The following is a 22,995-nucleotide window of genomic DNA, read 5'->3' on the forward strand; positions in this document are numbered from 1 at the left end:
CCATTGTAATAAGGTTTGAATAGCATGGCAAGAATTCATTTTCCATTATGAATAGGAATAGGAATAGCAATGAGAAGCTCTATTTTATTCAGAGCTGGAATATGAATGAAGACTGCTTTTCAAATGCTTAAATTAGATTGGATGATTCATGTTTATGAATGAAACGTGAATCCATGCAGTTGGCTATACATATTTGTCTAACTTTTGTAATGGTTAGCAAGAGCTTTTTGAAGTTTACTCGGTTAAATTTTCTTATCTTTTTGGTTCAGGCAAACATGACCCTAAATATCTTTGGAGTAAGTTCCATAGGCTTTTGACTGATTTTTTTTTCTCCTGTGAGTCATGCATATGTACAGAAAAGAAATGTAGCATTTGGTTGCATTTGGTTGTCAATACTTTTGAGAAATATTTGTTTTTAATGTCTGAAAGAGTTACAGGTAGTTATTTCCTGTATGGTTAATTTACTTAGACTTTGGATATCTCCCCATATGGCTGATAAACATGTTTTAATATATTGTTAGTATGTATTGCAAACAACAACATAGATAATATGTGCTGTGTGTGTGTAAAGTGCTGTCAAGTCACAGACAACTTATGGCGACCCTATAGGGTTATCAATGCAAGAAACTAACAGAAGTGGTTTGCCATTGCCTGCCTCAGCTTAATGACCGTCAACTTCCTTTTTGATGGTCTATCTTCCAAATACTAACCAGAGTCCACCCTGTTTAGCTTCTGAGATCTGATGGGATCAGGGCTAGCCTGGGCCATCCAGGTCAGAGTATATGTGTGTGTGTCTGGATGGGTACCATACCTACCTATCCATCTATATGTGTTTGTCTGTATTTATGTGTGTGTATATATATGGGTGTGTGTGTGTGCGCGCGTGCATATGATGACAAAAATCTGATTCTGTGATGAGCATGAACACGAGTTGTGTTCACTTGCTCTCTTCCTCCCCTGCTTCCTCCCACCATGTATAGATCATGATTAAGGAAGCCTTCTATCATGCTGCAATTTGCCATGACATCTGAATGCAAGCTCTGAGGAAAATCAGAGTTTTCTACTCACAAACTCATATTCCAGACAAGTTTGAGCCCAGTTTATGGGAAGTAAACTAACTCCATTTTGAGCAAGTACTTGTATTTGCATATTACAGCAAATTGGAGATTAAACCAAACCAGGAAGCCTTCAGTCACTCTCCAGACTCTCCACATGCAAAAGGAGTAGGCAGGAGGGAGCACATGACTATGAGATCTGTTCATGACCATCACAGACAAACAGAGGTTTTTCAAAAAATATTTGATGGTGGCCTATAATGCTATGTAAAGTACTTTGGAATGACTTCTTTCTATTTGATGCATTTGCTTTTTATGCAGTCTAGCAAATTTATCCATGCACGTTCAGAGCTGGAAGTTGCCCAGTATAAACTGAAGACTCGGAATTTAATGCTTCACTATGAGTTTTTCCAGAGACTTCTTCGCTTGCCTTTGGAGTATAGCTATGGGGAATATCGAGAACTCTACAGAGACTATGGAACACATTATATCACAGAAGCAACCCTTGGTGGCACTTATGAATATACTTTGATCATGAATAGTGAAGAGCTTCAGAAGGCAGGTATGTTGGCAAAGGTGGCTATCTAGGCTCCAAGTGATCTTGAGCTGAGGTGGATCGATGTTTCCTGTTAGGTGTTTAACCAGTACTCCTTTGTACCTGTACTTGACATGTTACATAGCATCATATTTGAAGAAGCGATATGCAAGTTGGTAATGTTATTTACCACTTCTCCAAGGACTGTGATCCATTTGAACTATCTGAATGCCAGCTGTTGTTAGGCCTTGTAAAGACAGAGCCTATAATTGTTATAGCCATTTGGCCAAACTTACTTCTGCATGTGGAACATGTTTTTGTTATTATTTTCTATGACTATAACCACATCGAGTTCTCTGGGTTAGCATGGTCAGAACATTCTAAATTATCAACGGTACAAAATATAGCTAATACCCACCACTTTTGACCCCTTCATTTCAACAGATCAAGTTATTGTTTATGCGGGTTGCTGTTCCCCTCACCCCTGGTGGGGCTCCCCCACTCCCTCTCTCCACTCACTGTCACCACTCACTTGGCTGGAGGGAGGGAAATGCGGGGGAACAGGCCTCCAGGGCAAGCTCCCAGGACTGCATGATGATGTCATTCCCGCATTGGGAGTGCTCCCACGCTTTGCGCTGGGCCAATTGGGCCCATTTGGGGCCCAAATTGGGCCGGTGTGAAGCACACATGTTCCTGGGCCCACATGATGATGACACTTCCTGGAAGTGACTTTATCTTGCAGACCCGCGCACAAAAAGAGAAAAACAAAGGTGAGTCCCTCCCCCACTGGGAGGGTACGGCAACATGGCAACCCTATTGTTTACAAAAAGGAAGAATCATGGCAGTCATTTTATGTTCAGCTAAATGACATCTGAACTTTTGGGGCCTAACTATTTTTACACTGAGGCATATTATTTGTATTTTGAAGAAGGAGCTGAAATCTTTCATGGGATGAATTACATTGAGCAAAGCTAAATTCATACAATGCATCCAATATCAAAGGCTAAGAAAGATATTCCTGAGGGAATTTTTTATCTTGAGTGCTAAGGAATAAATTAGATATTTTTATAGGTCTCACCTTTAAGAGAAACCAGGTTACCTACACAAAGTAGTGTTTTCTTGGTGGTGACTCCAGATTTATTTTTCTGGGATTCCTTCTAGAGAGAATCTTTCCATAACCACACCTTTGATTGTTTTAGAAGGTCAGTCAAAAACTGACCTTGATTGTTTTAAAAGGCCAGTTATATCACAGCCTGAAGTGGTTATCAATTTGATTGGCTTATAGTACAGTTGTTGTTTTCGTACTGTATATTGACATACAATGAAAATTTAGTTATGGAAGAATCAATACATTATATAGGATTATGTTATGGAGTGCTACATTTTCTTTGGGTCAGAGGCTATACACACTGCTTATAATATTTCATTCATTGTTTCTGCATAGTATGTATTGATTGAATAATTGAAAATTAGTTTTTTAGAATCTTTTACAACAAACTTTTTAAAAAATTATCTGGTGCAATTATGTGACTAACAGTACTGTGCAAAGCAGAGTTATGCCCTTCTAAGCCTGCTGACATTGTGGACTTAGAAAAGTGTGACCCTGCATAGGATGACACTGTTAACCATGCAAGCTCTGTACAGTTATTTTAGTTGAGACCCATTGATTTCAATGGATTTTTAGATTAGGAATGTTGCAAACTTCTGGTGAACATGTTTGATAAGGAGCATACTGTAATCACTCATGAGACTAACCTCTAACCAGTTTGCCCCATCTGCCATCCAGCTCACATAGCAGATGAACAGTTTTATAGCTGTGCAGGAACTGTGGTGGTGGAGTTTAATTTCTTTTTTTTCTGGGGGCTTCCACATCTGTGCAGTAGGTAAGATCATTGTACCTAGGGGCATAGATGTTTGGTTCAGGTAATTAATTGATTGGGGACAGGTTCACCTCCCATAAGGTTGTACAAAAATGCAAATGTGTAAAATAATGTTGATACTATGGACTTACATGAACATAAGACCTTTTAAAATGCAGTGTTTATTTGTAACTGCTGGCTAACTTATTGATTTGTGTGTGTGTTATGTGCAGTCATGTTGCCTCCGACCCCTGGTGACCCTATGAATGAAAGACCTCCAAAATGTCATTAATAGACTTGCTCAGATCCTGCAAACTGGAGGATGTGGCTTCTTTTATTGAGTCAAACCATCTCTTTTTAGATCTTCCTCTTTTCCTACTGCCTTCCATTTCCCCTAGCATCATTAACTTTTCCAGAGAATCTTGTCTTCTCATGAGGTGACCAAAGTATGATAGCCTTAGTTTTGTCATTTTAGCTTCTAGGGAGGATACGGGCTTGATTTGATCAAGTACCCACTTATTTGTCTTTTTGGCTGTCCACAGTATCCGCAAAACTCTCCTCCAACACCACATTTCCAATGAACTATTTGAAATGTGGTGATTCATTTGAAATATGAATGTGAAAGGTAAAATCACATGATTCATTTGAAATGTGGTGGTTCACTTATTGATTTGCTCACTATTTATATGATTGGCTGCTGAGCAGGGTGCAGCAACATCAAGTCTCTGGGGGAGGGGGTAAAGTAGGACTTTCACTGGGCTGTGTCAGAATGCACGTATGTGAAATGCTGCCTGATGCACTGTAATACTCTTTGAATATGTGAAAAATATCCCAACAAATAGGTTTGACTGTTCACAAAAAACCAAAGCAAATGATAAAAAATTGGTTCCCTGTTTGTGAGTGGCACACAGACTGCAAGCTGAACTGGCAGGTGTTTGAACATCCCTAACTTGTACTGGAGTAACTCCGAGGTTATATCTTTCTTTCTAGTGGATTCTTTGTGAGCACTAGTACTTAAATTCCTCTTTCATTTTTGTAATCATCTACATTTTAGAACTGTTAAGAAGCAGTAAATCATTTACTGGGATGAATCTCCTATCTGACATTGCTCTTGCAGTTTGACTGATGGTGCTTTCACAAGGGCTAGTGTTTGTTGTGTAGAACAAAGAGAGCTTTGGGACATTAATCAATAGCTTCAGTTTCTTGTTTACTCATTGGCAAAGGGAGGTTGGCTGTTTACAAAAGGACTTACTGGACTTAACAAGGAAAGGCTACAGCTGCCAATTCAGGTTGGTTAAAGGTGAAATATACTACAGAGGAGAGAGACTTCAGCTTTCACCTTTAGGTGTGGATTTAATAGTATCCCCAAACTGTGAAGCTAGTCCTTCATACAGAGTACAACCAAGTTCATGGACACCATAAATAAATATATACGTAAAACTGTATTTGTTGTATAACCCTTTTGTAAAATGTGCATTAGAAATAATAAATATGATGACTTAGGCAAAGCTGAACACCTTTATGTCCCATTGATTTCAATGAGGGAATTACATACTCTGATCTCTTCAGCTGATGGGATTTTCAAGTGATTAACTTTGGCTGAATATTCCAGTAAGTATGAAATCCATGCGTAGGAGCAAATTACTTCAGTAAAAAGTACAGTGAAATGATATTGCTTTGCTGTTGGATCTTTAATTAATTAATTTTATTTATGTATGTCATTTATAGTCCGCCTTTCTCACTGAGACTCAAGGCAGATTACACAGTGTGAGATTAGTACATTCAATTTCAAGGACATTTCCATAAACAATGCTATAGGGTAAATAAACACAATTTTACAAAGACATAGCATTAGTAAGAATCCAATACAGAATTGAAGAAATGCTGAAACAGAAATAAATAAATAACATTGCTTATTTATTTATTTATTTATAGTCCACCTTTCTCACTGAGATTCAAGGCGGATTACACAGTATGAGTTTAGTACAATCAGTATCAAGTACATTTCCATACAGGGTCAAGGACATTTCCATAAACAATGCCATAGGGTAAATATAAACAAGTTTACAAAGACATACCATTAGTAAGGATCCAATACAGAGTAGAAGAAATGCTGAAAAAGAACATAATCAATTCTAGGACTAACATTTGACAACATGAAGCACGGTAGTGCATAGGTGTACATATTTAAAGCAGCAGATAGTATGTGTCAGGCTCTGCCAGTTAGATCCCCAGATACATCACTGCAGACACTGCAAAAGTCCAGTTAAAGTTTCTTTATCAGAGATCCATCAGTATCAGTGCACTCAGACTACAGCATTGGCAGAAGTGATGTAATAGGGGAAAACAGTGTTAGTTATGGGGCAGGGTTCCCACCTGAGGATAAGGACTGTTAGAATTTAGGCGTGCAGGGCCTAGAAGGTTGGATGGGGTAGGGGAGGGGAAGACAAGGATGAGCTCATTTCATGTCTCAGGGAGATACGGCTCTGACCAACACTTCAAGGACACTTTCCCATGCAAGTCGAGAAAGTGAAAGTAGCCACCTGCAAGATAAGCAATTCACACCAACACTGATAGACAGCTACACAGATATTTCTTTACACATTCTCAGAGGCCCAGAATACAATACAGAGTATAATAGGCACACATGGCAGATAAGCAGGGCGCATCTGACAGTATGTAAGGTAACATGGTGAAGTCTATTGTCCCTAACTCATTAGTGAAACATTTGAGACTTCATCCCTACAATACAGCCCTCCTATCTGAGTAAAAAGCCTTTTTGAATAATTCTGTTTTGCATTATTTGCGGAAAGCCAGGAGAGGGGGGGCACTCCTGACTTCCGCAGGCAGGCCGTTCCACATAGGAGGGGCTACCTGCTGTTGAGTTCGCCCATGTGCAGCCTGGCACCTGTAGGAGACACTGATCAGATGAGCGAAGCTGCTGTGGAGGAACATACGGAGGGAGGCAGTCCCGTAGATATGCTGGACCAAGGCCGTGAAGAGCATTGCATGTAATAACCAATACATTGAACTGAGCACAGTAACTGATAGGTAGCCAATGCAGTTACTGTAGGATGGGAGTGATGTTCGAGCTCCTGCTCACTCCTGATAATAGTCAAGCCATAGCATTTTGCACCAATAGGAGTCTGTCATGATCTGGCTGTGCCAGGAAGGCCTAGTAAGGCCTCAGAAGCCTGTTAGCAGTGGGAGTAGGCCTGCATACAATTCCCAGAAGCCCCTTGACCGTTTTGGCACCCTTTTTGGCCAATCAGAACACAGGGGGCTAGTGCTATATAAGCATGGGAGGAAAAAAAGCCTATGTTCTTTCTCCCAGGGAGTAGGCCAGAGGAGGTTTCCACTAAGGAGAGATGCCCTCATCCAGGTAGGGTGAGAAGACAGGCCTGGCAGACAGTTCAGTTGCACTAGGGCCTTTTGTTTATTTTGCTTTCACTCATCTATTGTTGCTAAGGCACCTTGCTTCTTGTTTGCTTGTTTGTTTGATATTAACTGACCTCCTTGTAAATAAACTATTTTGTTTGTTGTTACTCTGCTGGGTTCTCACTCCTGTTTATTGGCCAAGCTACAGCGGTCAGAAGGGTTGGGAGAGTACTCTGGGCCTTCCCAAGGGACCCTAAATCCCAGAGTGGTGGCAGTGTAAGGTGGCTCACCCTACCTGAGGCATGACATGGTGGCTGTAGTGGTGGGATGGACTAATTTTGGACCCTGGTAAGGCAGAGTGACATTTGGCTTTGACCCCAAAAAACTCATTTTTTTTGTGCTTTTGGCTTAAGGAAGCCACATTTGCTGAAGGTGCTTGCAAGACCAAGTAAAGGTCTGATAAAAGGTGGTGAAAGGGGTTTTTGTTTATGTTTTAGCTGGCAGGTCAACTGGATAGTGAGGCATGCTCCTCCAAACTGAGAAGACAAAATCAGAGGATGCGCCTGTTCCTAGAAGTAAGACCCAAACAAGGGCTGCTGGGCCCATGTCTGAGAAGGAAGAGACAGCCAGAACAATGGAGCCCCCAAGTGAAGAGGTCTTGTGTCTTCAGCTGCAACTTAAGAAGGCAAACCTTGAGCTAGAGAAAATGAAATTTGAGAATGAGAAAGAGAAAATGAAGAAAGAAGAGAAAGAGAACGAAGCTTGCGTAGAGCTGGAAAAAGTGAAAATGAAGCTTGAGAAAGAAGAGAACCAAGCTCGCTTAGAGCTGGAAAAAGAGAGGATGAGGCATGAGATTGAGATGGCTAAGCTCGCAAAGGGTCTGCCTCCTCCAGATGCCCCGGTGAAAGAGGACCGTCGGAAGTACCCCTTGTACAAGGAAGGAGAGGACATCGAGGCCTTCCTGCAGAATTTTGAACAAGTCTGCATTGACTACAAGGTCCCCCCAAAGCAGTACATGGAAAAGCTGAGACCGCACTTGAGTGGTGTCCTGGCTTCAGTGTCTGGCCAGATGGAAGGCGAAGAGAGAACAGATTACAAGCTGTTCAAGCAAAGAGTGAGAGAGAGAATGGGATTCACCAAGGAAGGGGCCCAAAAGTGCTTTAGAGAGATCAGGCTTGAAGGTAAAGAGTCCTACCCACAGTTAATACACAGACTGGGAAAAGCCTATGGCTTGTGGGTGGAAGTTGCAGAAGCCAAGTTGCTGGCTGATGTCGAGGCCCTGATGTGCATTGACCAGTTCCTGAATCTTCTTCCTGAGCACATTTGGTGCCTGCTTGTGGACAAGAGTCCTTCTACCCTTCAAGAAGCAGGCCAGTGGGCGGAGCGACTGGAGGGTACAGAGGGTAGAGGTACAGCATTCATCAGGACTAGCATAAAAGGGAGTATCCTAAGTCCCCACCCTGCTCCAGAAAGCAGCCAGAAGAAAAAAGACAGCCGTCCCAGCAGCAGCAACCTGTTTTCCCAAGTGCAGGTGGGAAGTCGCCCACGGTAGTAGCCAGCCAACCCAAGGAAAGACTGGACTTGAGCCTTGGTCTTGGGAACTGGCCAATCCTGGACAGCCTCAACCTTGGCTTGCCCAGGAGAGATGGTACCTGCCCCTACCTTGTGTCCCAAATAAGTTACTTGGTTCAAACCTATCTGGAACTTTTTTTGCCTTTAAGGTAAATCCAACTTCCATGATTGTCTCCAGCACCTGGCGAAGATGCTCCAAATGCTGCTCCCAGGTTTGAGAGAACACGGCCACGTCATCCAAATAGGCTACAGCAAACCCTTCCAGCCCTCTCAAAAGTTTATTAATAGCCCTCTGGAAGGTTGCTGGGGCATTTCTGATATCAAATGAAAGTACATTAAATCCATACAGCCCTTTGTGAGTCACAAAGGCAGACTGTTCCTTGGCCTGCTCATCAAGCTCCAGCTGCCAGTAACCTCAGGTGAGGTCCAAAGTGGAGATGTACCTTGCTGGAGCCAACTAGTCAAGCAGGTCATTGATGAAAGGCATTGGATATTGATCAGGCCTTGTTATCTTGTTTAGCTTCCAGTAGTCAACACAAAACCGGACCTCGGCATTCGGTTTACTTACAAGCACCACCGGCGATGCCCAGGTGCTTTCAGAAAGCCTGATGATTCCTGCTGTCAGCAACTCTTCTAGCTCCCTCTCAATGGTTTGCTGCTGGATTTGGGGAACTCTGTGAGCTCTTTCAGCCATGGGTGGCTCATCTCCTGTGAAGATGGAATGTTTTGCAATTGCAGAGCCACCTAGTCGAGAGGAGAATCTCCTTGGCAAGAAGAAGCCGGAGAAACTGCAATGGACAGAGGCATGCCAACATGCCTTTGACAGTCTGAAGAACTCTCTGGGGACAGGACCAGTTTTGAGGGCTCCAGACTTTGACAAACCCTTTGTCCTCACCACTGATGCTTCTGACTATGGGGTGGGGGCCATTTTGTCGCAGGAGGGGCTGGATCAGGAGCAACATCCAGTTGCTTTCCTGAGTAAAAAGCTCACTGAGCGGGAAGCTGGCTAGGGAATCCCTGAGAAAGTGTTATGCTATTGTTTATGCCTTGGGGAAATTCAGGCCATACTTATGGGGTTGGCATTTCCTCCTTCAAACAGATCACTCTCTCCTACAGTGGCTTCAGACTGCCAAATTAACCAATCCAAAACTCCTGCAGTGGAGCCTGGCCATGCAGGACTTTGACTTCCTGCAGTGGAGCCTGGCCATGCAGGACTTTGACTTCAGGGTGGAGCACATTGCAGGATCTGGGAACAAGGTTGCAGATACCTTGTCCAGGAGGGCCTGTAAGGATGAGTAATCTGATGTGGTTCAATTATTATCACCTGTTGAAGTGAAATGTTAATGTTGATTTAAAGGTTGACAGAGCACAGTCCAGATCCCTGGTTGTAGACCGCATCAATGGAGATCCAGATGGCTGGACCCCATGATTTGGTCTGGTGTGTGTGTGTGTGTGGGGGGGGGGGTTGTCATGATCTGGCTGTGCCAGGAAGGCCTAGCAAGGCCTCAGAAGCCTGTTAGCTGTGGGAGTAGTCCTGCCTACAATTTCCAGGAGTCCCTGGGCCGTATTGGTGCCTTTTTTGACCAAGCAGAATTCGTTCAAGGAGGTCCAAATGTAAGCCAGATGTTGTATTAATCATTTCTTCCATCTTATTTGCATTGTAGCTAGCATCTAGATCAGAACATATTCGTGCTATTTTATCAGAAAAAAAGCTTAGCAAAGACCTCTCAGCTAATTGTCTGTTCTTGGGACTGTAAAGGTTCAGATTTAGGGGTTAGGAGATGTTTTGGATATCTTAAACAATTAGGATGGTCATGAGCTAGTGGACACAATGGTTGCCGAGAAATAATGTTTCTTTGCTGCTTTCATTTCCACTTCATAGGTCCTCCAGTGGGTTCTGCAGCATGCTCTGCTTCTGTGTGAGTTTTTCACCAGTATTTTTACCTTGAACTTATACCTCAGGATGGCTATGGTCAAAACTAGGGATGGGCACAATCAGCATTACGATAGAAAAATACCCACGATAATAGCGTTCACGCGATCGGGACCCAGCGGATTGGTGCCATCCATCCACGGCAACTGATCCAGCATTCGAGGGGGGGGGGCTTCATCGGGGCTTGATTTGGGCCATCGGGATCTGATCGGGGATGCAAACAATCAGGCACCAGTAATCTATGCCCGGGGCAACAGAGCCAGGGGAATGCCTGAGCTGTGTTTGCCCTCCTTCTGTCACCCTGGAAACCCGAATGGAAGCCCAGCTTTCCTTGATCAGCAGGGCTTCCTTCCAACCACGGAGCAGCAAGACACTCACCACCAGTTGGGAGAAGAGGGAGGGAGGGGGAAGGAGGTGTTCTGTAGCCATGGGCACTCCAAACATTTTTTGCTTTTTAAAAAAACAGGGCTTTGTAGGAGGAATGGCCGTTTTTCTGTCACTCTCTGTTTTTAACCTGCTTTTAAAACACTGTATTTTGTGGGAAAACCTCATTCACAGCTCTGTGTGTGTGTTTAAAATATGCTTTTGGAAGACTGGCTGCTTGCTTTTAAAATTGGGTGGGGAGGCATGGAGGATTCTGTCCCTGCTTTTTTTTAAAAGCTGGCTGAAACATGTTGACGGGGTGTGTCTCTCTCTCTCTATTTGGAGAGGCTCGGACGGGTTAAAAACTTTCCCCCCTGCTCTCTGTGTGTGTGTGTGTGTGTGTGTGTGTGTGTGTGTGTGTGTGTGTGTGTGAACGTCCCCTCCCTGAGGGGAGGCGGCTCATCGCCGGGTTAAAAACTCCCCCCCCCTCTGCTCTAAGTGTGTGTGTGTGTGTGTGTGTGTGAACGTCCCCTCCCTGAGGGGAGGCAGCTCGTCGCCGGGTTAAAAACTCCCCCCCCTGCTCTAAGTGTGTGTGTGTGTGTGTGTGAACGTCCCCTCCCTGAGGGGAGGTTGCTCGTCGCCACCTCCCCATGCCCGCTGGGCCTGGCAGTCGCCGCCACCACCCACCTTCCCACATAGCTGGGAACAATGGGGCACTCCTCCGCTTTGGCCTCCCCGATCTGATCCACAGATCGGAAACGGGAGTTGATCAGTGTGGATCGATTATTTGGGTTCATCGCCAGCACGGATCCACGATCAGCTTGATTGGTAATTTTTTTTGGATCGTGCCCACCTCTAGTCACAACCAACAATCTTATTTCCCCTCACACAGAGCTTCGGGTGTTCTCTACTTTACCCAGGCTTTTACCTTGAGAACATCCGTTTTTGGTTTGTGTGGCCTATATGTTACTGCTTTCCTGACTCCTTCAAAAGGCTTTTGCTGCCTCCAAAGGCTTTCACCTTAGATCTCTTTGGTTTAACTGGAAATATAGGAAGGCTTGTTATACATGGTAGCGTAGAGTTCCCAAGTCCCGTGAAGCCCAAACCAGGGGGACAGGGTGGGGTGGGAAGCACACATTGAAAGTACTTATCTTGTGAACATGCACGCACTTCCTCATTGCATTGGGAATGACATCATTCCTGGAGTGACAAGGAAGTGCTCCAGAGCACACAGGACTGTATTGCAAAGCTCCTCAGCCCATTCCCTATGCCTCCCTTCTCCTGCCTGTCTGGTCAAGGTGGTGGGGCAGGAGCAGAGGCTAGGAGTGGGGGATTCCCCGCACCCACCAGGGGACTGGTAACCCTATGGTAGTGTGACCAAACAGTCAGCACATGAGGGTAGTTGTGAGGAAAAAAGGGATATTTCTTGCTTAAGCAAAAGTAGAATTTATTTTTAAGAACATAAGCACAATGATTGCCGAGATTTGATAAGTGTATTGGTTTCAGAATTGTTCTTAAGCTTAGTGGTTTTACTTGCCTATGACCATGGTCATTAAGTTAAGTTTCTTCTCTTGACAATGTGGAACAGGAACAAAAGAAGGAATAAGAAAATATTAGAACTTGATACATGCTAACCTACATCCCATATAACTCTCAATCTGTAAATTAGAAAACAGTGATATTTCAAAAAGCCATATACAGTCTACCATAAAGTAAGTAATATTTTATGACTCCAAAGAAAGTCATTGGTTCTTAAAACTTCACAGAAGAATTACTTGGGGTTGAGGGAGAGAATAACTTACTCATGGTGTTCCTGAACAAGTGGAAAGCAATTGCATACATACAGGTAGGATCTCTGGTTTTTGTCCTATTTGTAGCCCCCACCCCTGAAAATTAGAGGACAGAAGGAGGTAAAGCCAAGGCTAATTGGCACCATTTTTTTCATGTGAGCAGAAAACATCAGATCCAAATCCTGTTTTTCTCCTAATACATATTTTGCTCTGATTTTAAGGTTACTCTTTAGATGACGTCAAGACTTGTACACAGAAGGGAGTAAAAATTGGTGGAAATATTAAAGGTGTTTATGTAGCAGTAGGAGTATCATTTGGAGGCTGTGAAGCCATTTTAAAAGAAATTGGAGGTAAGCATACAACTACCATTCTGTGTGAAAAAAATCTTAGCATTTAACAATTTTTTTGGGCTTAAGTTCATTGATAAAAATACTTGCTTTAAAGGCAAATATTAAAGTGATTTTAAATATATAAAGTGTAACAGTACAATATTTGTGTTCCATGGCACTTCTTGGAATGCAAACTCTCCTAATTCAGGTATAAAATAACCATGAACTGGGGTTGCCAGCTTCCCATTGGCAACAGGATACCTCCTGCCCCCTGCTGTTATTGCCTATCACTGCCCACCTGGGCAGCAGGAAGAAATTCCTGGGGAGATGGAGGGGGGACGATTGCTGTAATTATGTCACTTCTGGTGTGAATAAGAAATGATGTTATCATGCTTGGTGATGCTCTTGTATTCACTCCAAACTGTATTAACCTCAGTATGATAACGACACTTCCAGGTCATGGTAGAAGTGATGTCATTGGGCCAGAGATTCTCTCTCTCTCTCTCTCTCTCACACACACTCTCTCTCTCTCTCTCTGTAAGTCCTCACCTCCCCATCTCCCACAAGTTGCCAGGCCATTTCTGGTAACCCTACCTGTCATTGTTACCAGGGTTTGTAGCAAGCAGAAACACTTTCATTCTTGAGATGTAAATCTCAATTGTACTATATATGTTAACATCTGATAGTTGTTAATGTGTGAGAATAATTTAGTATTCTGGACTGCAGGGATCTTACATGTGTTTTACAATGTCAATTAAAGAAAGAGGCCTAGGAATGAAAATACTTCAAGAATTACATGAACCAGAATAGTAAATACAGGAAAACATATACAGTTAACTATTTTCTATTGCCATTCAGGAAACATCAAGAGGGAATGGATAGGTTTTTTGTAGCTGTGGGCTGATTTATTTCCCCCGAATATTTCATCATATAACCATCATTTCATCATATTGTTTATTAGTATATAAGTATACAACTTTCTTAGAAAACAGCTCCAAAAATAACGCTATCAAAAGGCTACTTTTGCTTTTCAAACAGGGCCTCCCAATTTCTACATGATCTGTATAATGCCTAATATTATAAAAAATCGATAGTATTATTAGCCATAATTTATTTACGTGCTATTCTGAATTTATTACTGAGGCACTAAGGGCTGTTTCTCCTATGTATTAATATGATGTCCAATAACTTTTAATAGCCCGAGGAGGTATTGCTAGCCAATGCAGTCACATACCCACCCACCGATGGCTTTTAAGCCAGTTCCTAATTACCTTTAGCTAAATGTGTAACCTGAGTAACTCCAGTGTAAAGCATGTCATTTGAAATTATGTGAATGGACATCAAAATCCTGCCTGGTATTTGAACATGAGATTAGCCATGAAAGATAAGAACAACGGTCTATCTTGTTCATTATCCTCTTTCCAGCAGTGGTCGATCAGATTCTGCAGGGTAGGTCACAAGCCGAGCCTGCCAAGTACAACCCTCACCTACTGGCTGCACTCAGCATCTGGCAATCACAGGCATTCAGCCGCTGAACCCAGAAACTCCATTCATCTGTCGTGGCTAATAGCCAACAACAGGTCTACCCTCCATAAACTTGTCCAACCCCCTTTTAAATCTGGCTAAGCTCATGGCCATCACCACATCTCATAGTGCTGAGTTCCACAAGGAAGTGTGCACTTTACCTGTTGTGTGAAATAGTACCCTCTTTTGTCTTTCTTGAATGTACTGCCAGTCAGTTTCATAAAGTGACCCAGAGCTCTAGAATTATGGGAAACAAAAATTTCTCTCCATCCACTTTCTTTACACTATGCAAATTGTATAGTCCTTGTTATGTCACCCCTCAGTTATAGTTTCTTTCTAAACAAGAAAGCCTCTGGTGCTTTCGGCTTGCCTCAGATGTGTTAACCACCTTTAGCCTTGCTTCAGCAAATGGATGAACTATGGGATCATTTTGAAGCTACTTTTCTGCATTTCCTCCCTAGCTCTTCAACATCCATTTTAAAATGCTATAGCCAGACCTGTACACAGCATTTCAAATGAGGTGCACTAGGGACTTGTATAAAGCAATATTATAGCAGCAGTTTCATTCTCATTCCCTTTCCTGATGATCCCTAGTATGCTAGTATGGAGTTTTCCTTTTTTATCACCACTGTATACTGAGTCAACATTTTCAGAGAGCTATCTACCACAACATTAAGGTCTTATTCTTGGTCTGCCATTGCCAGCACATCAGCATATACATGCAATTAGGATTTTTTTTACCCCAATGTGCATAATTTAGCTCCTGCTTATATTGATTTTCACTATTTTGATGCTCATTCACCCAATTTGGAGAGGTTCTTTTGGAATTCCTGACAATGCCATTATCCTGAATGATTTGGTACTACTGAATTTTTCATCTTCAGTTTCAGGTAATTAATGAATATATTAAATGCCACCAGTCCTACCATAGATCCCTTGCTCACCTCTCTCCACTGTGAAAAATATCCTTTTATTCCCACCCTCTCCTTCCTCTTTTTAGCAATTACTAACTCATGAAAGGAAATGTCCTCCCCCCCACCCCCGCCATGAATCTTAGGTTTGTTCAGAACCACCTTGTCAAGGGCCTTTGAATTTATTGTGTCCCATTCCCTCACACAAATCAACAGATGATGTACCTGTGTATGAATCAGTCTTTGAACAAATGTCTTGATAATCTCACTATAGATAGCAAGTCTGAGAAGAAATTTGTGGAGGACTTCATAGCCCTTGTTCGTGGAGGTGCAAGTGAATATATTACAGCCCTTGCTTACAAGGACCTGCCGACACCAGAACTGATGCAAGAATGGGGGGATGCTGTTCAGTACAACCCTGAAATCATGCGGATGAAGGTTACTTAAAGAAATAGTACCATGCACAGTTATATTAGCAAACGGAAGAGTATTTTGCATGCAGTACAAAGTCTATGTAAACTGATACACTTTCGGGACATGACTTTTAAATTTTTCTGTTGAGCTTGTAAAGAATTGATGGAAGCAAGAAGGAAGAATCCATGATTAGCTGAATGAAAGTTAGCGAACCTGATATATTAAATTTTACATTTGCTTTAAAAAAAATATTTGAGGAGGGTTGGATACTAAGATAAGAAATCAGTTTCTGAATTTCTAATTCAAAATTTCATCCTGCTTACAGTTAAATATCTGACCATGACTTTTTATGCATGGGCTATTTGCCCCCTGTTTGGCCCTATACTGTGTCGTATGATTTTCTGATTTGTGCACAGCATTCATTATCTTCAGTGGTGACCTCAACCCTATGGTGAGGTTTGCCCAAGTTTAATGGATGCTGGTTTATCACAACTTTTTTTTCTCAGTGCCAGAATATGCCAGGTTTGACTCCCATGCAAATGTTTACATTTGCCTTTTCTCCACCCACCCTAGATCCACCCCCTGGACAATGGTTGATCTGTTTGTGTTCTCTCCCCTGCTTTCCTCCTCATCTCCTTTCCTTCCCCCTTTGACTCATACACCCCAATTCTCTCACCATGTTTTGGACCTCCTGAGGAGCATCTCTCCAATCAGCGCCTACATTCTATCTATTCAGTAGGGTGGAGCCTAGAGATCTCCCAGAATTACAACTCCAAAGGACAGAGATCTCAGAGATCAGTTCCCCTGGGGAAAATGCCTGCTTTGGAAGGCACTATATCCTGCCGAGGTTCCTCATCGCTCCAAACCCTGCCCTCTCTAGGCTCCCCCACTTCCATATCTCCAGAAATTAACCAAGCAGGAGCTGGCGACCTTACTAGACACATGCAATCTAATGGCCACATGTAATCAGGAACACTCAGAGCAAAAAATGCAAAACGGATTACCAGGGCCGTGAGGAGATCCCACAAGACTTTACAGGAGATTCTAGCTTTAGTGGCCAGGATGATACTGCCTTAATCTCTCAGAACAAGATGGCTTTAGCCAGAACTTGTATATACTACAGTTGTGGGAGAAGGGATGCTGGTTTATCACAACTTTTTTTTCTCAGTGCCAGAATATGCCAGGTTTGACTCCCATGCAAACCTGTGTTAAACCTGTGCAAAACAAATAAGGTAAGCATTTTCAGAGGATCTTTCTTAAAATCAGAACTCTTTTTCCAAGGGAGAGGGAAGAGGCTGTGCAGACTATTAACTTAAGAGAGAAATCCAACACAGAGGTGGAGTGTATAATACATCGACACTGACCAAATAAATGAGATTTCACTTCAGAAAAGATCAGGAGCAAGGTGCGAAAAGGGTCCATGGCATTTATTATGAAAGAATAGATGAAAAGTTGCATCTTTTAATTTTAAATACACAAAAAAACCACTCACTTTGGATTCTTGCTCTAAATGCCATGGTAAAATACCTATGATTTTTATTGATGACTTTCTATAAAATAAAAGGTATTCGCTGGCATATTTAAGAAAGAAAACCACTTTAGATCTTGAACGAGGGAGTGAAAGTGAAATTTTACTGAGTTGTATAAACATACTATACAAATATGTTATCTAAACATTACGGAAAACTCAAAGAACTGTAAACTGTCAGGACTAGAAACGTATGTGATAGTACTTGGTATATGACTACTATAAATGAGCTCTCTCTCTCTCTAATAATTTATGTTCTGTAAATAAGTTGCAGCCCCTAGGATATATTGTTACTACATTTGGTGGCCACCAAGAGGATACACTTGTTCGATGTAAATGCAGTCTAAGGGCCAAGTTACAAGTGACGAATGACACTTGAACGGCAAGTGGATTGAGTGGAGGGCAAGTGAACAGGGAGAAATACACTTGCCGTTCAAGTGTCATTCATCACTTGTAGCTTGGCCCTAAGAAAGCAGGCAGAGGCAATTATGGTTAAGTGCAAGATGACTCTGTTTGGATTATTCCTAGTCTAAGAGGAGAAAGACAGAAAACTTTTAGAAAGTGACATCATTTACAATAATTTGTATAACTGAATATTTAACATTCAGCAAGAGTTGTTTTGTTTAATTAGGAATAGCTGTCCCAACATGTGTGACTTGGTCAGAACTTTCTTTCTTGGAGACAGAAAGTGAGTGAACTAGGAAATTGCCTGCTTGAGTCCCAAGGGCTTCATAATTTTGGGTTCAGTATTGATTTAAGCAAACAAATGAGGCAATGACACCAATGTTGCTGTTTTTAACATGGCTTTTTGACCTTGCACCACCAAGTTGCAATCATGTAGCTCACCATTCATGATTCACCCATGATTCAAACATCCCAGGAACTAGTGAATTGTATTTTACAGAAACTCTCACCACATGCCAGCAGCAGTTACTGTATGGTGACTTCTCCATCTCAGTGATTATTACCCAGAGATTTGGTTCTAATGATATGCCAAGCGGTTGATCATGATTATTCTTTTCATGAAATAGAAGCTGACAGCTCATACAAGTTTGGATTTAAATGTAGACTGCTCATGTCCACCACTGAGCAATGTAGGAACCTGTTCTTAATCTAGCCACAAATTATAGAAGTTGTTTTAATCACTATTGTCTTAGAGATGTTTCCCTTTATCATTAATCTGCTCAACTATAATTTGCTGCACTACCCCTCTTTCATCCTACCCCACTTTGGCCTTCATTCAATTCTTATTTCAGTTCTAATTTATTTCTCAGGTCTTTCAGAATTCATTGTGCAGGATTTGGGGGTAGGGGTTTCAGAGTACCAAAGTTCACCTTTTCCTAACTCACTGCCTTTGTAGGAGATACAGACAAGAGGAAACTGTTCATAGGCAGCAATACCAACAAAGAAGTTAAAGAAAAGCAGTTGCTTGAAATCTATGCCATACTGTACAATATTTTGGGAGGGGGAGGGGGAGAGGGAGATCAGCTTCCCACACTTCAAAGGCTGCACTGAAGCATCCAAGTAGTAGCAGAGAAACCTGCCTCTGCTGCTCAGGATAAAAATTGAAGATGTAGCCTGAACTACCTTAAGTGAGAATGTTTCTATTTCACATAGAGCTTATTACCATACATTTTGCTCCTCTCTTCCCTCCTGTAGGTGGAGCCTCTTTATGAATTAGTGACTGCAACCAGCTTTGCAAATGCAAATACACTGAAGCAAAATATGAGGAGTGCCTTAGAGGAGTTCCAAAAGGAAATCAGTACCTGTCGTTGTGCTCCATGCCAGGGCAATGGGACCCCCATTTTGAAAGGTGAGATCTGACTTCTAGTTTTTCTTGTCCTGTATCTGTGAATGAAGGTGGTGTGAAGTTCTGTGTGGATCTCTTCAGTAGTTTCTCTGAGTCTTTCCATTAAATATTATAAATAAAATATAATAAGATGTTATCACCATTCAAATGTCACTATTGTTTCATGGGTAGTGCAGCAAGATAAGGCACTACACTTCTTTAGCAAGTAGAATCTAATCTTCATCATTTACATTTAAGATGGCGTTCTCAACTCAATTATGCATAAAATACAAAATGGCTATCTGTTCAAAATCTCTTTCGGAAATAACTTTGCTAAGCTTAGCAAGATGACTAGCTGTCTGGCCATTAATTAGTTTCTCCCAGTTCTTAGAAGATGAAATACCATCTGCAGCTACTCAAGATTGTTATCATTACTATTGCCAGAGATTCTATGCTGGGTAATTTCTCTTGTTACCATTTTGAGCTGTTTAGACTTTGAAGGTGACACTGGCTTAAATGCGCAGGGGGAAAGAATTGTTTGTAGGTGGGAAAATGTGCAGCCTCCAAGGCTGCTTGATACAGACCATTGATCTATCAAGCCCAGTGTTATCTGGTCTGACTAGTAGCAGCTCTCTAAGGTCTCAGGTAGAGACTTTTTCCTTACCCTGCTGCCTGATACCTATTTAAGATGGAGATGCAGAGACTGAGCCTAGTGCATGTAAAGCAATGGGCTTTGTTCTATCCCTTCTTAATGAAGATACATTGGGCAGGGGGTGATAATAAAATTGATGCTGTGGTGAAATTCTGGTTACCCTGAGAGTTTCTCTTGGAGGATAAACATGCAAGGAATCTGAAGCAACCTCTGTGAAGAAGTATCCCAAATTCCTTTGTACATATCCTGTGGCTGCTTTTGGCACAATGAATCTTGATGCGTCCTGTATTATGCCTCTGGCACACTCCAAATGGGACTAACATTGGCTGCGTTGTGCTGTTTCATATATGATAGATGGTGCCTCAGGACAGAGGTTTAGGATCCCTCCACAACCTTGCATTTCTAATAATTTTTTTAAGTCACTTCTTCTGCTGAAGCTAGTGCAGTTTGCAGGGGTTGAGCATGATATAGACCACTCATGTTATGAAAAAATGCCTGTTTTATGTCAGAGATGTGCTAAACTGACTGCATGAAAAGCTTGCAGACCAGACTTGGTCCCTGTAGGCGCACAAATAATATTGGTAGTTTTAGGTGGGTAGTCAAGTTGGTCTGTGGTAGAACAGGAGGATTTGAGTCCAGTGGCACTTTAGAGACCAACAAGATTTTCAGAGCGTAAGCTTTTGAGAGTCACAGCTCCCTTCTGTTTCTGAAGAAGGGAGTTGTAACTCTTGAAAGTTCACATCCTGAAAATCTTGTTGGTCTCTAAGGTGCCACTGGACTCAAATCCTGCCGAAATAAAGTTGAAAAATATATATTGTCCACAGAAAAGGATAGTGCGAGGAAACAAAAATAGCACATCAATTGTAGAAAGGTTTGATTTGCACAGGAGAGGAATGACATTAGAACAGGAATACTGGGAACGAAACAGCAGGGAAGAGAAACTGCGTATCATCCTTACTGTTTGTCTTGTGGGGAGGATGCTCTCTAGCTATTTAGCCTTATGTAATATACATAAGATAAGGGGCACTCCCAGTTAACATTCCATAGCATAGATATAATATCTGCATTCCTATTTTATGACAGCCACCCCTTTGGAAATGGGGGAGGGGTGTTGACCAAGACAGTGCTGGACTTAATTCCTTCCCTTCCCTGCATTATGATATTTTAGTTTTTGCCAGAAGACAGAAATCTTTTCAGACATCCCTTAACTGTGGGTTTATGCATGTTAGAATGGGTTCAAGTACAGATCTCTCTGTCTACTGTGTTTTCCAGGGACTCGCTGTGAATGTGTCTGTCCCCTGGGACATCGAGGCATTGCCTGTGAGCTGACACAAAGGACAGGTAAGAGAGATTAGCAAAAAGTTCCTCTTTTTTTCAATGAGCAAACAGAACCACAAGAAAAACCACTTATGGTGCAATCCTAACCAAATTTAGTCCATTTTAAGCCCATTGAAATCAACTGGTTTAAACTGGAGTAACGCTGCAAAGGATTGCATTGTTAATGTTTCAATTTCCATCCACTCTTCTTCCCTTCTTCATCTAAAAACTGTTGTCAAAACAAATCTAGTTCTAGAAAGTGCCCTTGGGGGAAGTCACGTTATCCTCTTACTTGCTCTGTTACACTTCAGTATTTGCTACACACATCCTAACCCCTCCCAGAATGTGCATGCCTAATCTGTTTGACCTCCCTGTTGTCAAAATATCTTCTTGGGATTGAGAAGCTGATCTTATGCATATTTATTTTGTAACTTCTGTCAAGTTCAATGGGGTGCGCTCTCAAGTAAGCTTGCTTAGGATGAGCTTATCATTCAGGTGGTATTTTAGAGGAGCCTTCTGAAGAATGGAAACTGCTGTATTATAATAAAGTTCCAACTTCAGATGAAATGCCAGCCTCTTATTGGGACAATTATATTCTTACAAACATTATTTGGGAGGAACAAAAGGAACTAATCTCATCCTAATAGATAAGCCATGAAGAGAAGTCTTGGGTCCTCCTGGGTTGGTCAAGAAAAAGGTGGGCATATAAATATTTTAATTTTTTTTTAAAAAAATAAAATCCTTCACTTGGTTAATTGGAAAATTATATATCCATAGAATTGTATCTCTGGTCATTCTGTGTGACTTCCCTGTCTCCCTTTCCCAGCTGTACCCTTTACTCGTACTTAAATGCCAGCCCTGGGATTCAGCCCCCCCTCCCCCAAGTGCCGAACAAAGATGGGTGTCTGTAGTGGAAGGGAAGAATGGATGAAAATCCTCTTAATCGATGTCCTTTGCACTGAAAGAAAATACTGTAACAACCAATACACTGATTTTAGCATAACAAAAATTTTATGTTACGGAAATGTTTTAGGGCTTCATTAGTCTGTACTAGTCTAGACTATTTTACAGATACTTCCCTATCTCTACCCTATACTTGCATGCATCCTCAAGAATTTCATTTTGGACTTCCTTTGCAAAGATGTCAGTACACTGTATATCTCATTTTAAAATTCCATATTTCTCTTTTTACTTCATCCCTGACATTAATTCCCTTTTTTATTATTCCTCCTGTGATATTCACAGACTTTCCTGTTACTATATAATCTATAAATAGAACCTCTTGGCTAAGATTATCCACTTCCATTGACAATAAATAAGATTAGTCCTCAGGATCCCAGCAGAATTCATCATATATTGATGAATATATATATTTCAAATATTGCTGTTGAACGCTGCCCTCTGTTTTATAGTCATTAATTCACATTTCAGTTAAGACTTGCCTTTCCTGTGTAAGGCAATTGGAAACGGAGGCTTATTTTCAGTTTCACATTTATTATGACCTATCCAGTTAAATAATAAATTTATTTAAATTGTTATTTGAGTCTAAAAATCCAATGGTCAAAGATGCTTTAACAGTACAAAAATGATAGGACAAAATTACAGACACCAAAGTATGATGCAATGCCATTTTGCAGAGAAAGCCTTGATAATTACAGAGACATTCTAATCCAACATCATCTAAATCAAAATCTTTATCTATCCCTTCCTCTGATTAAAAATCTATTTGCATTACTATTTTTGAGTTGAAAAAATGAAGTCACTATGCAGTACATTTCTTTACTTGATTTTAATGTAGGGGAATAACGGCATCAGGGATTGGCATTGCTGGGTAGCTGCTGGCCTATTGACACCAGTTCTCACTTACTGCCATGTAGCATCAGGCTGTGGTTATTCCACCTGTCCATCTTCTCTGGGAGATGATGTGTGATTTCTCATTTCCTGTTAAAAGTACCTGGGGAAGCAGTAACACACAGCTCTTTTGCACTTCCCTTATCCTTGCTGGCACCAATGGGGCTTGAAGGAGCATGGATTAACACTCTGCTG

General features: G+C 41.7%; 1 protein-coding gene across 2 annotated transcripts in view; it reads left to right on the forward strand.

Annotated features, from left to right (window-relative positions):
* Positions 1-22,995, forward strand: part of C8B (complement C8 beta chain) — a 54,568-nt gene that overhangs the window by 30,055 nt on the left and 1,518 nt on the right. The window contains exons 7-11 of one of the 2 annotated variants that reach the window (XM_054980744.1): positions 1,377-1,617; positions 12,707-12,835; positions 15,524-15,687; positions 18,851-19,003; positions 20,934-20,973. In XM_054980744.1, coding sequence (XP_054836719.1) covers positions 1,377-1,617; positions 12,707-12,835; positions 15,524-15,687; positions 18,851-19,003; positions 20,934-20,973 — 727 coding nt within the window. Of the gene's footprint in view, positions 1-1,376; positions 1,618-12,706; positions 12,836-15,523; positions 15,688-18,850; positions 19,005-20,904; positions 20,974-22,995 lie in introns of both variants that reach the window. The other variant, XM_054980742.1, reaches the window with a different exon arrangement.

Source organism: Eublepharis macularius, chromosome 5, assembly GCF_028583425.1.
Source record: "Eublepharis macularius isolate TG4126 chromosome 5, MPM_Emac_v1.0, whole genome shotgun sequence".
NCBI classification, from domain to species: domain Eukaryota; kingdom Metazoa; phylum Chordata; class Lepidosauria; order Squamata; family Eublepharidae; genus Eublepharis; species Eublepharis macularius.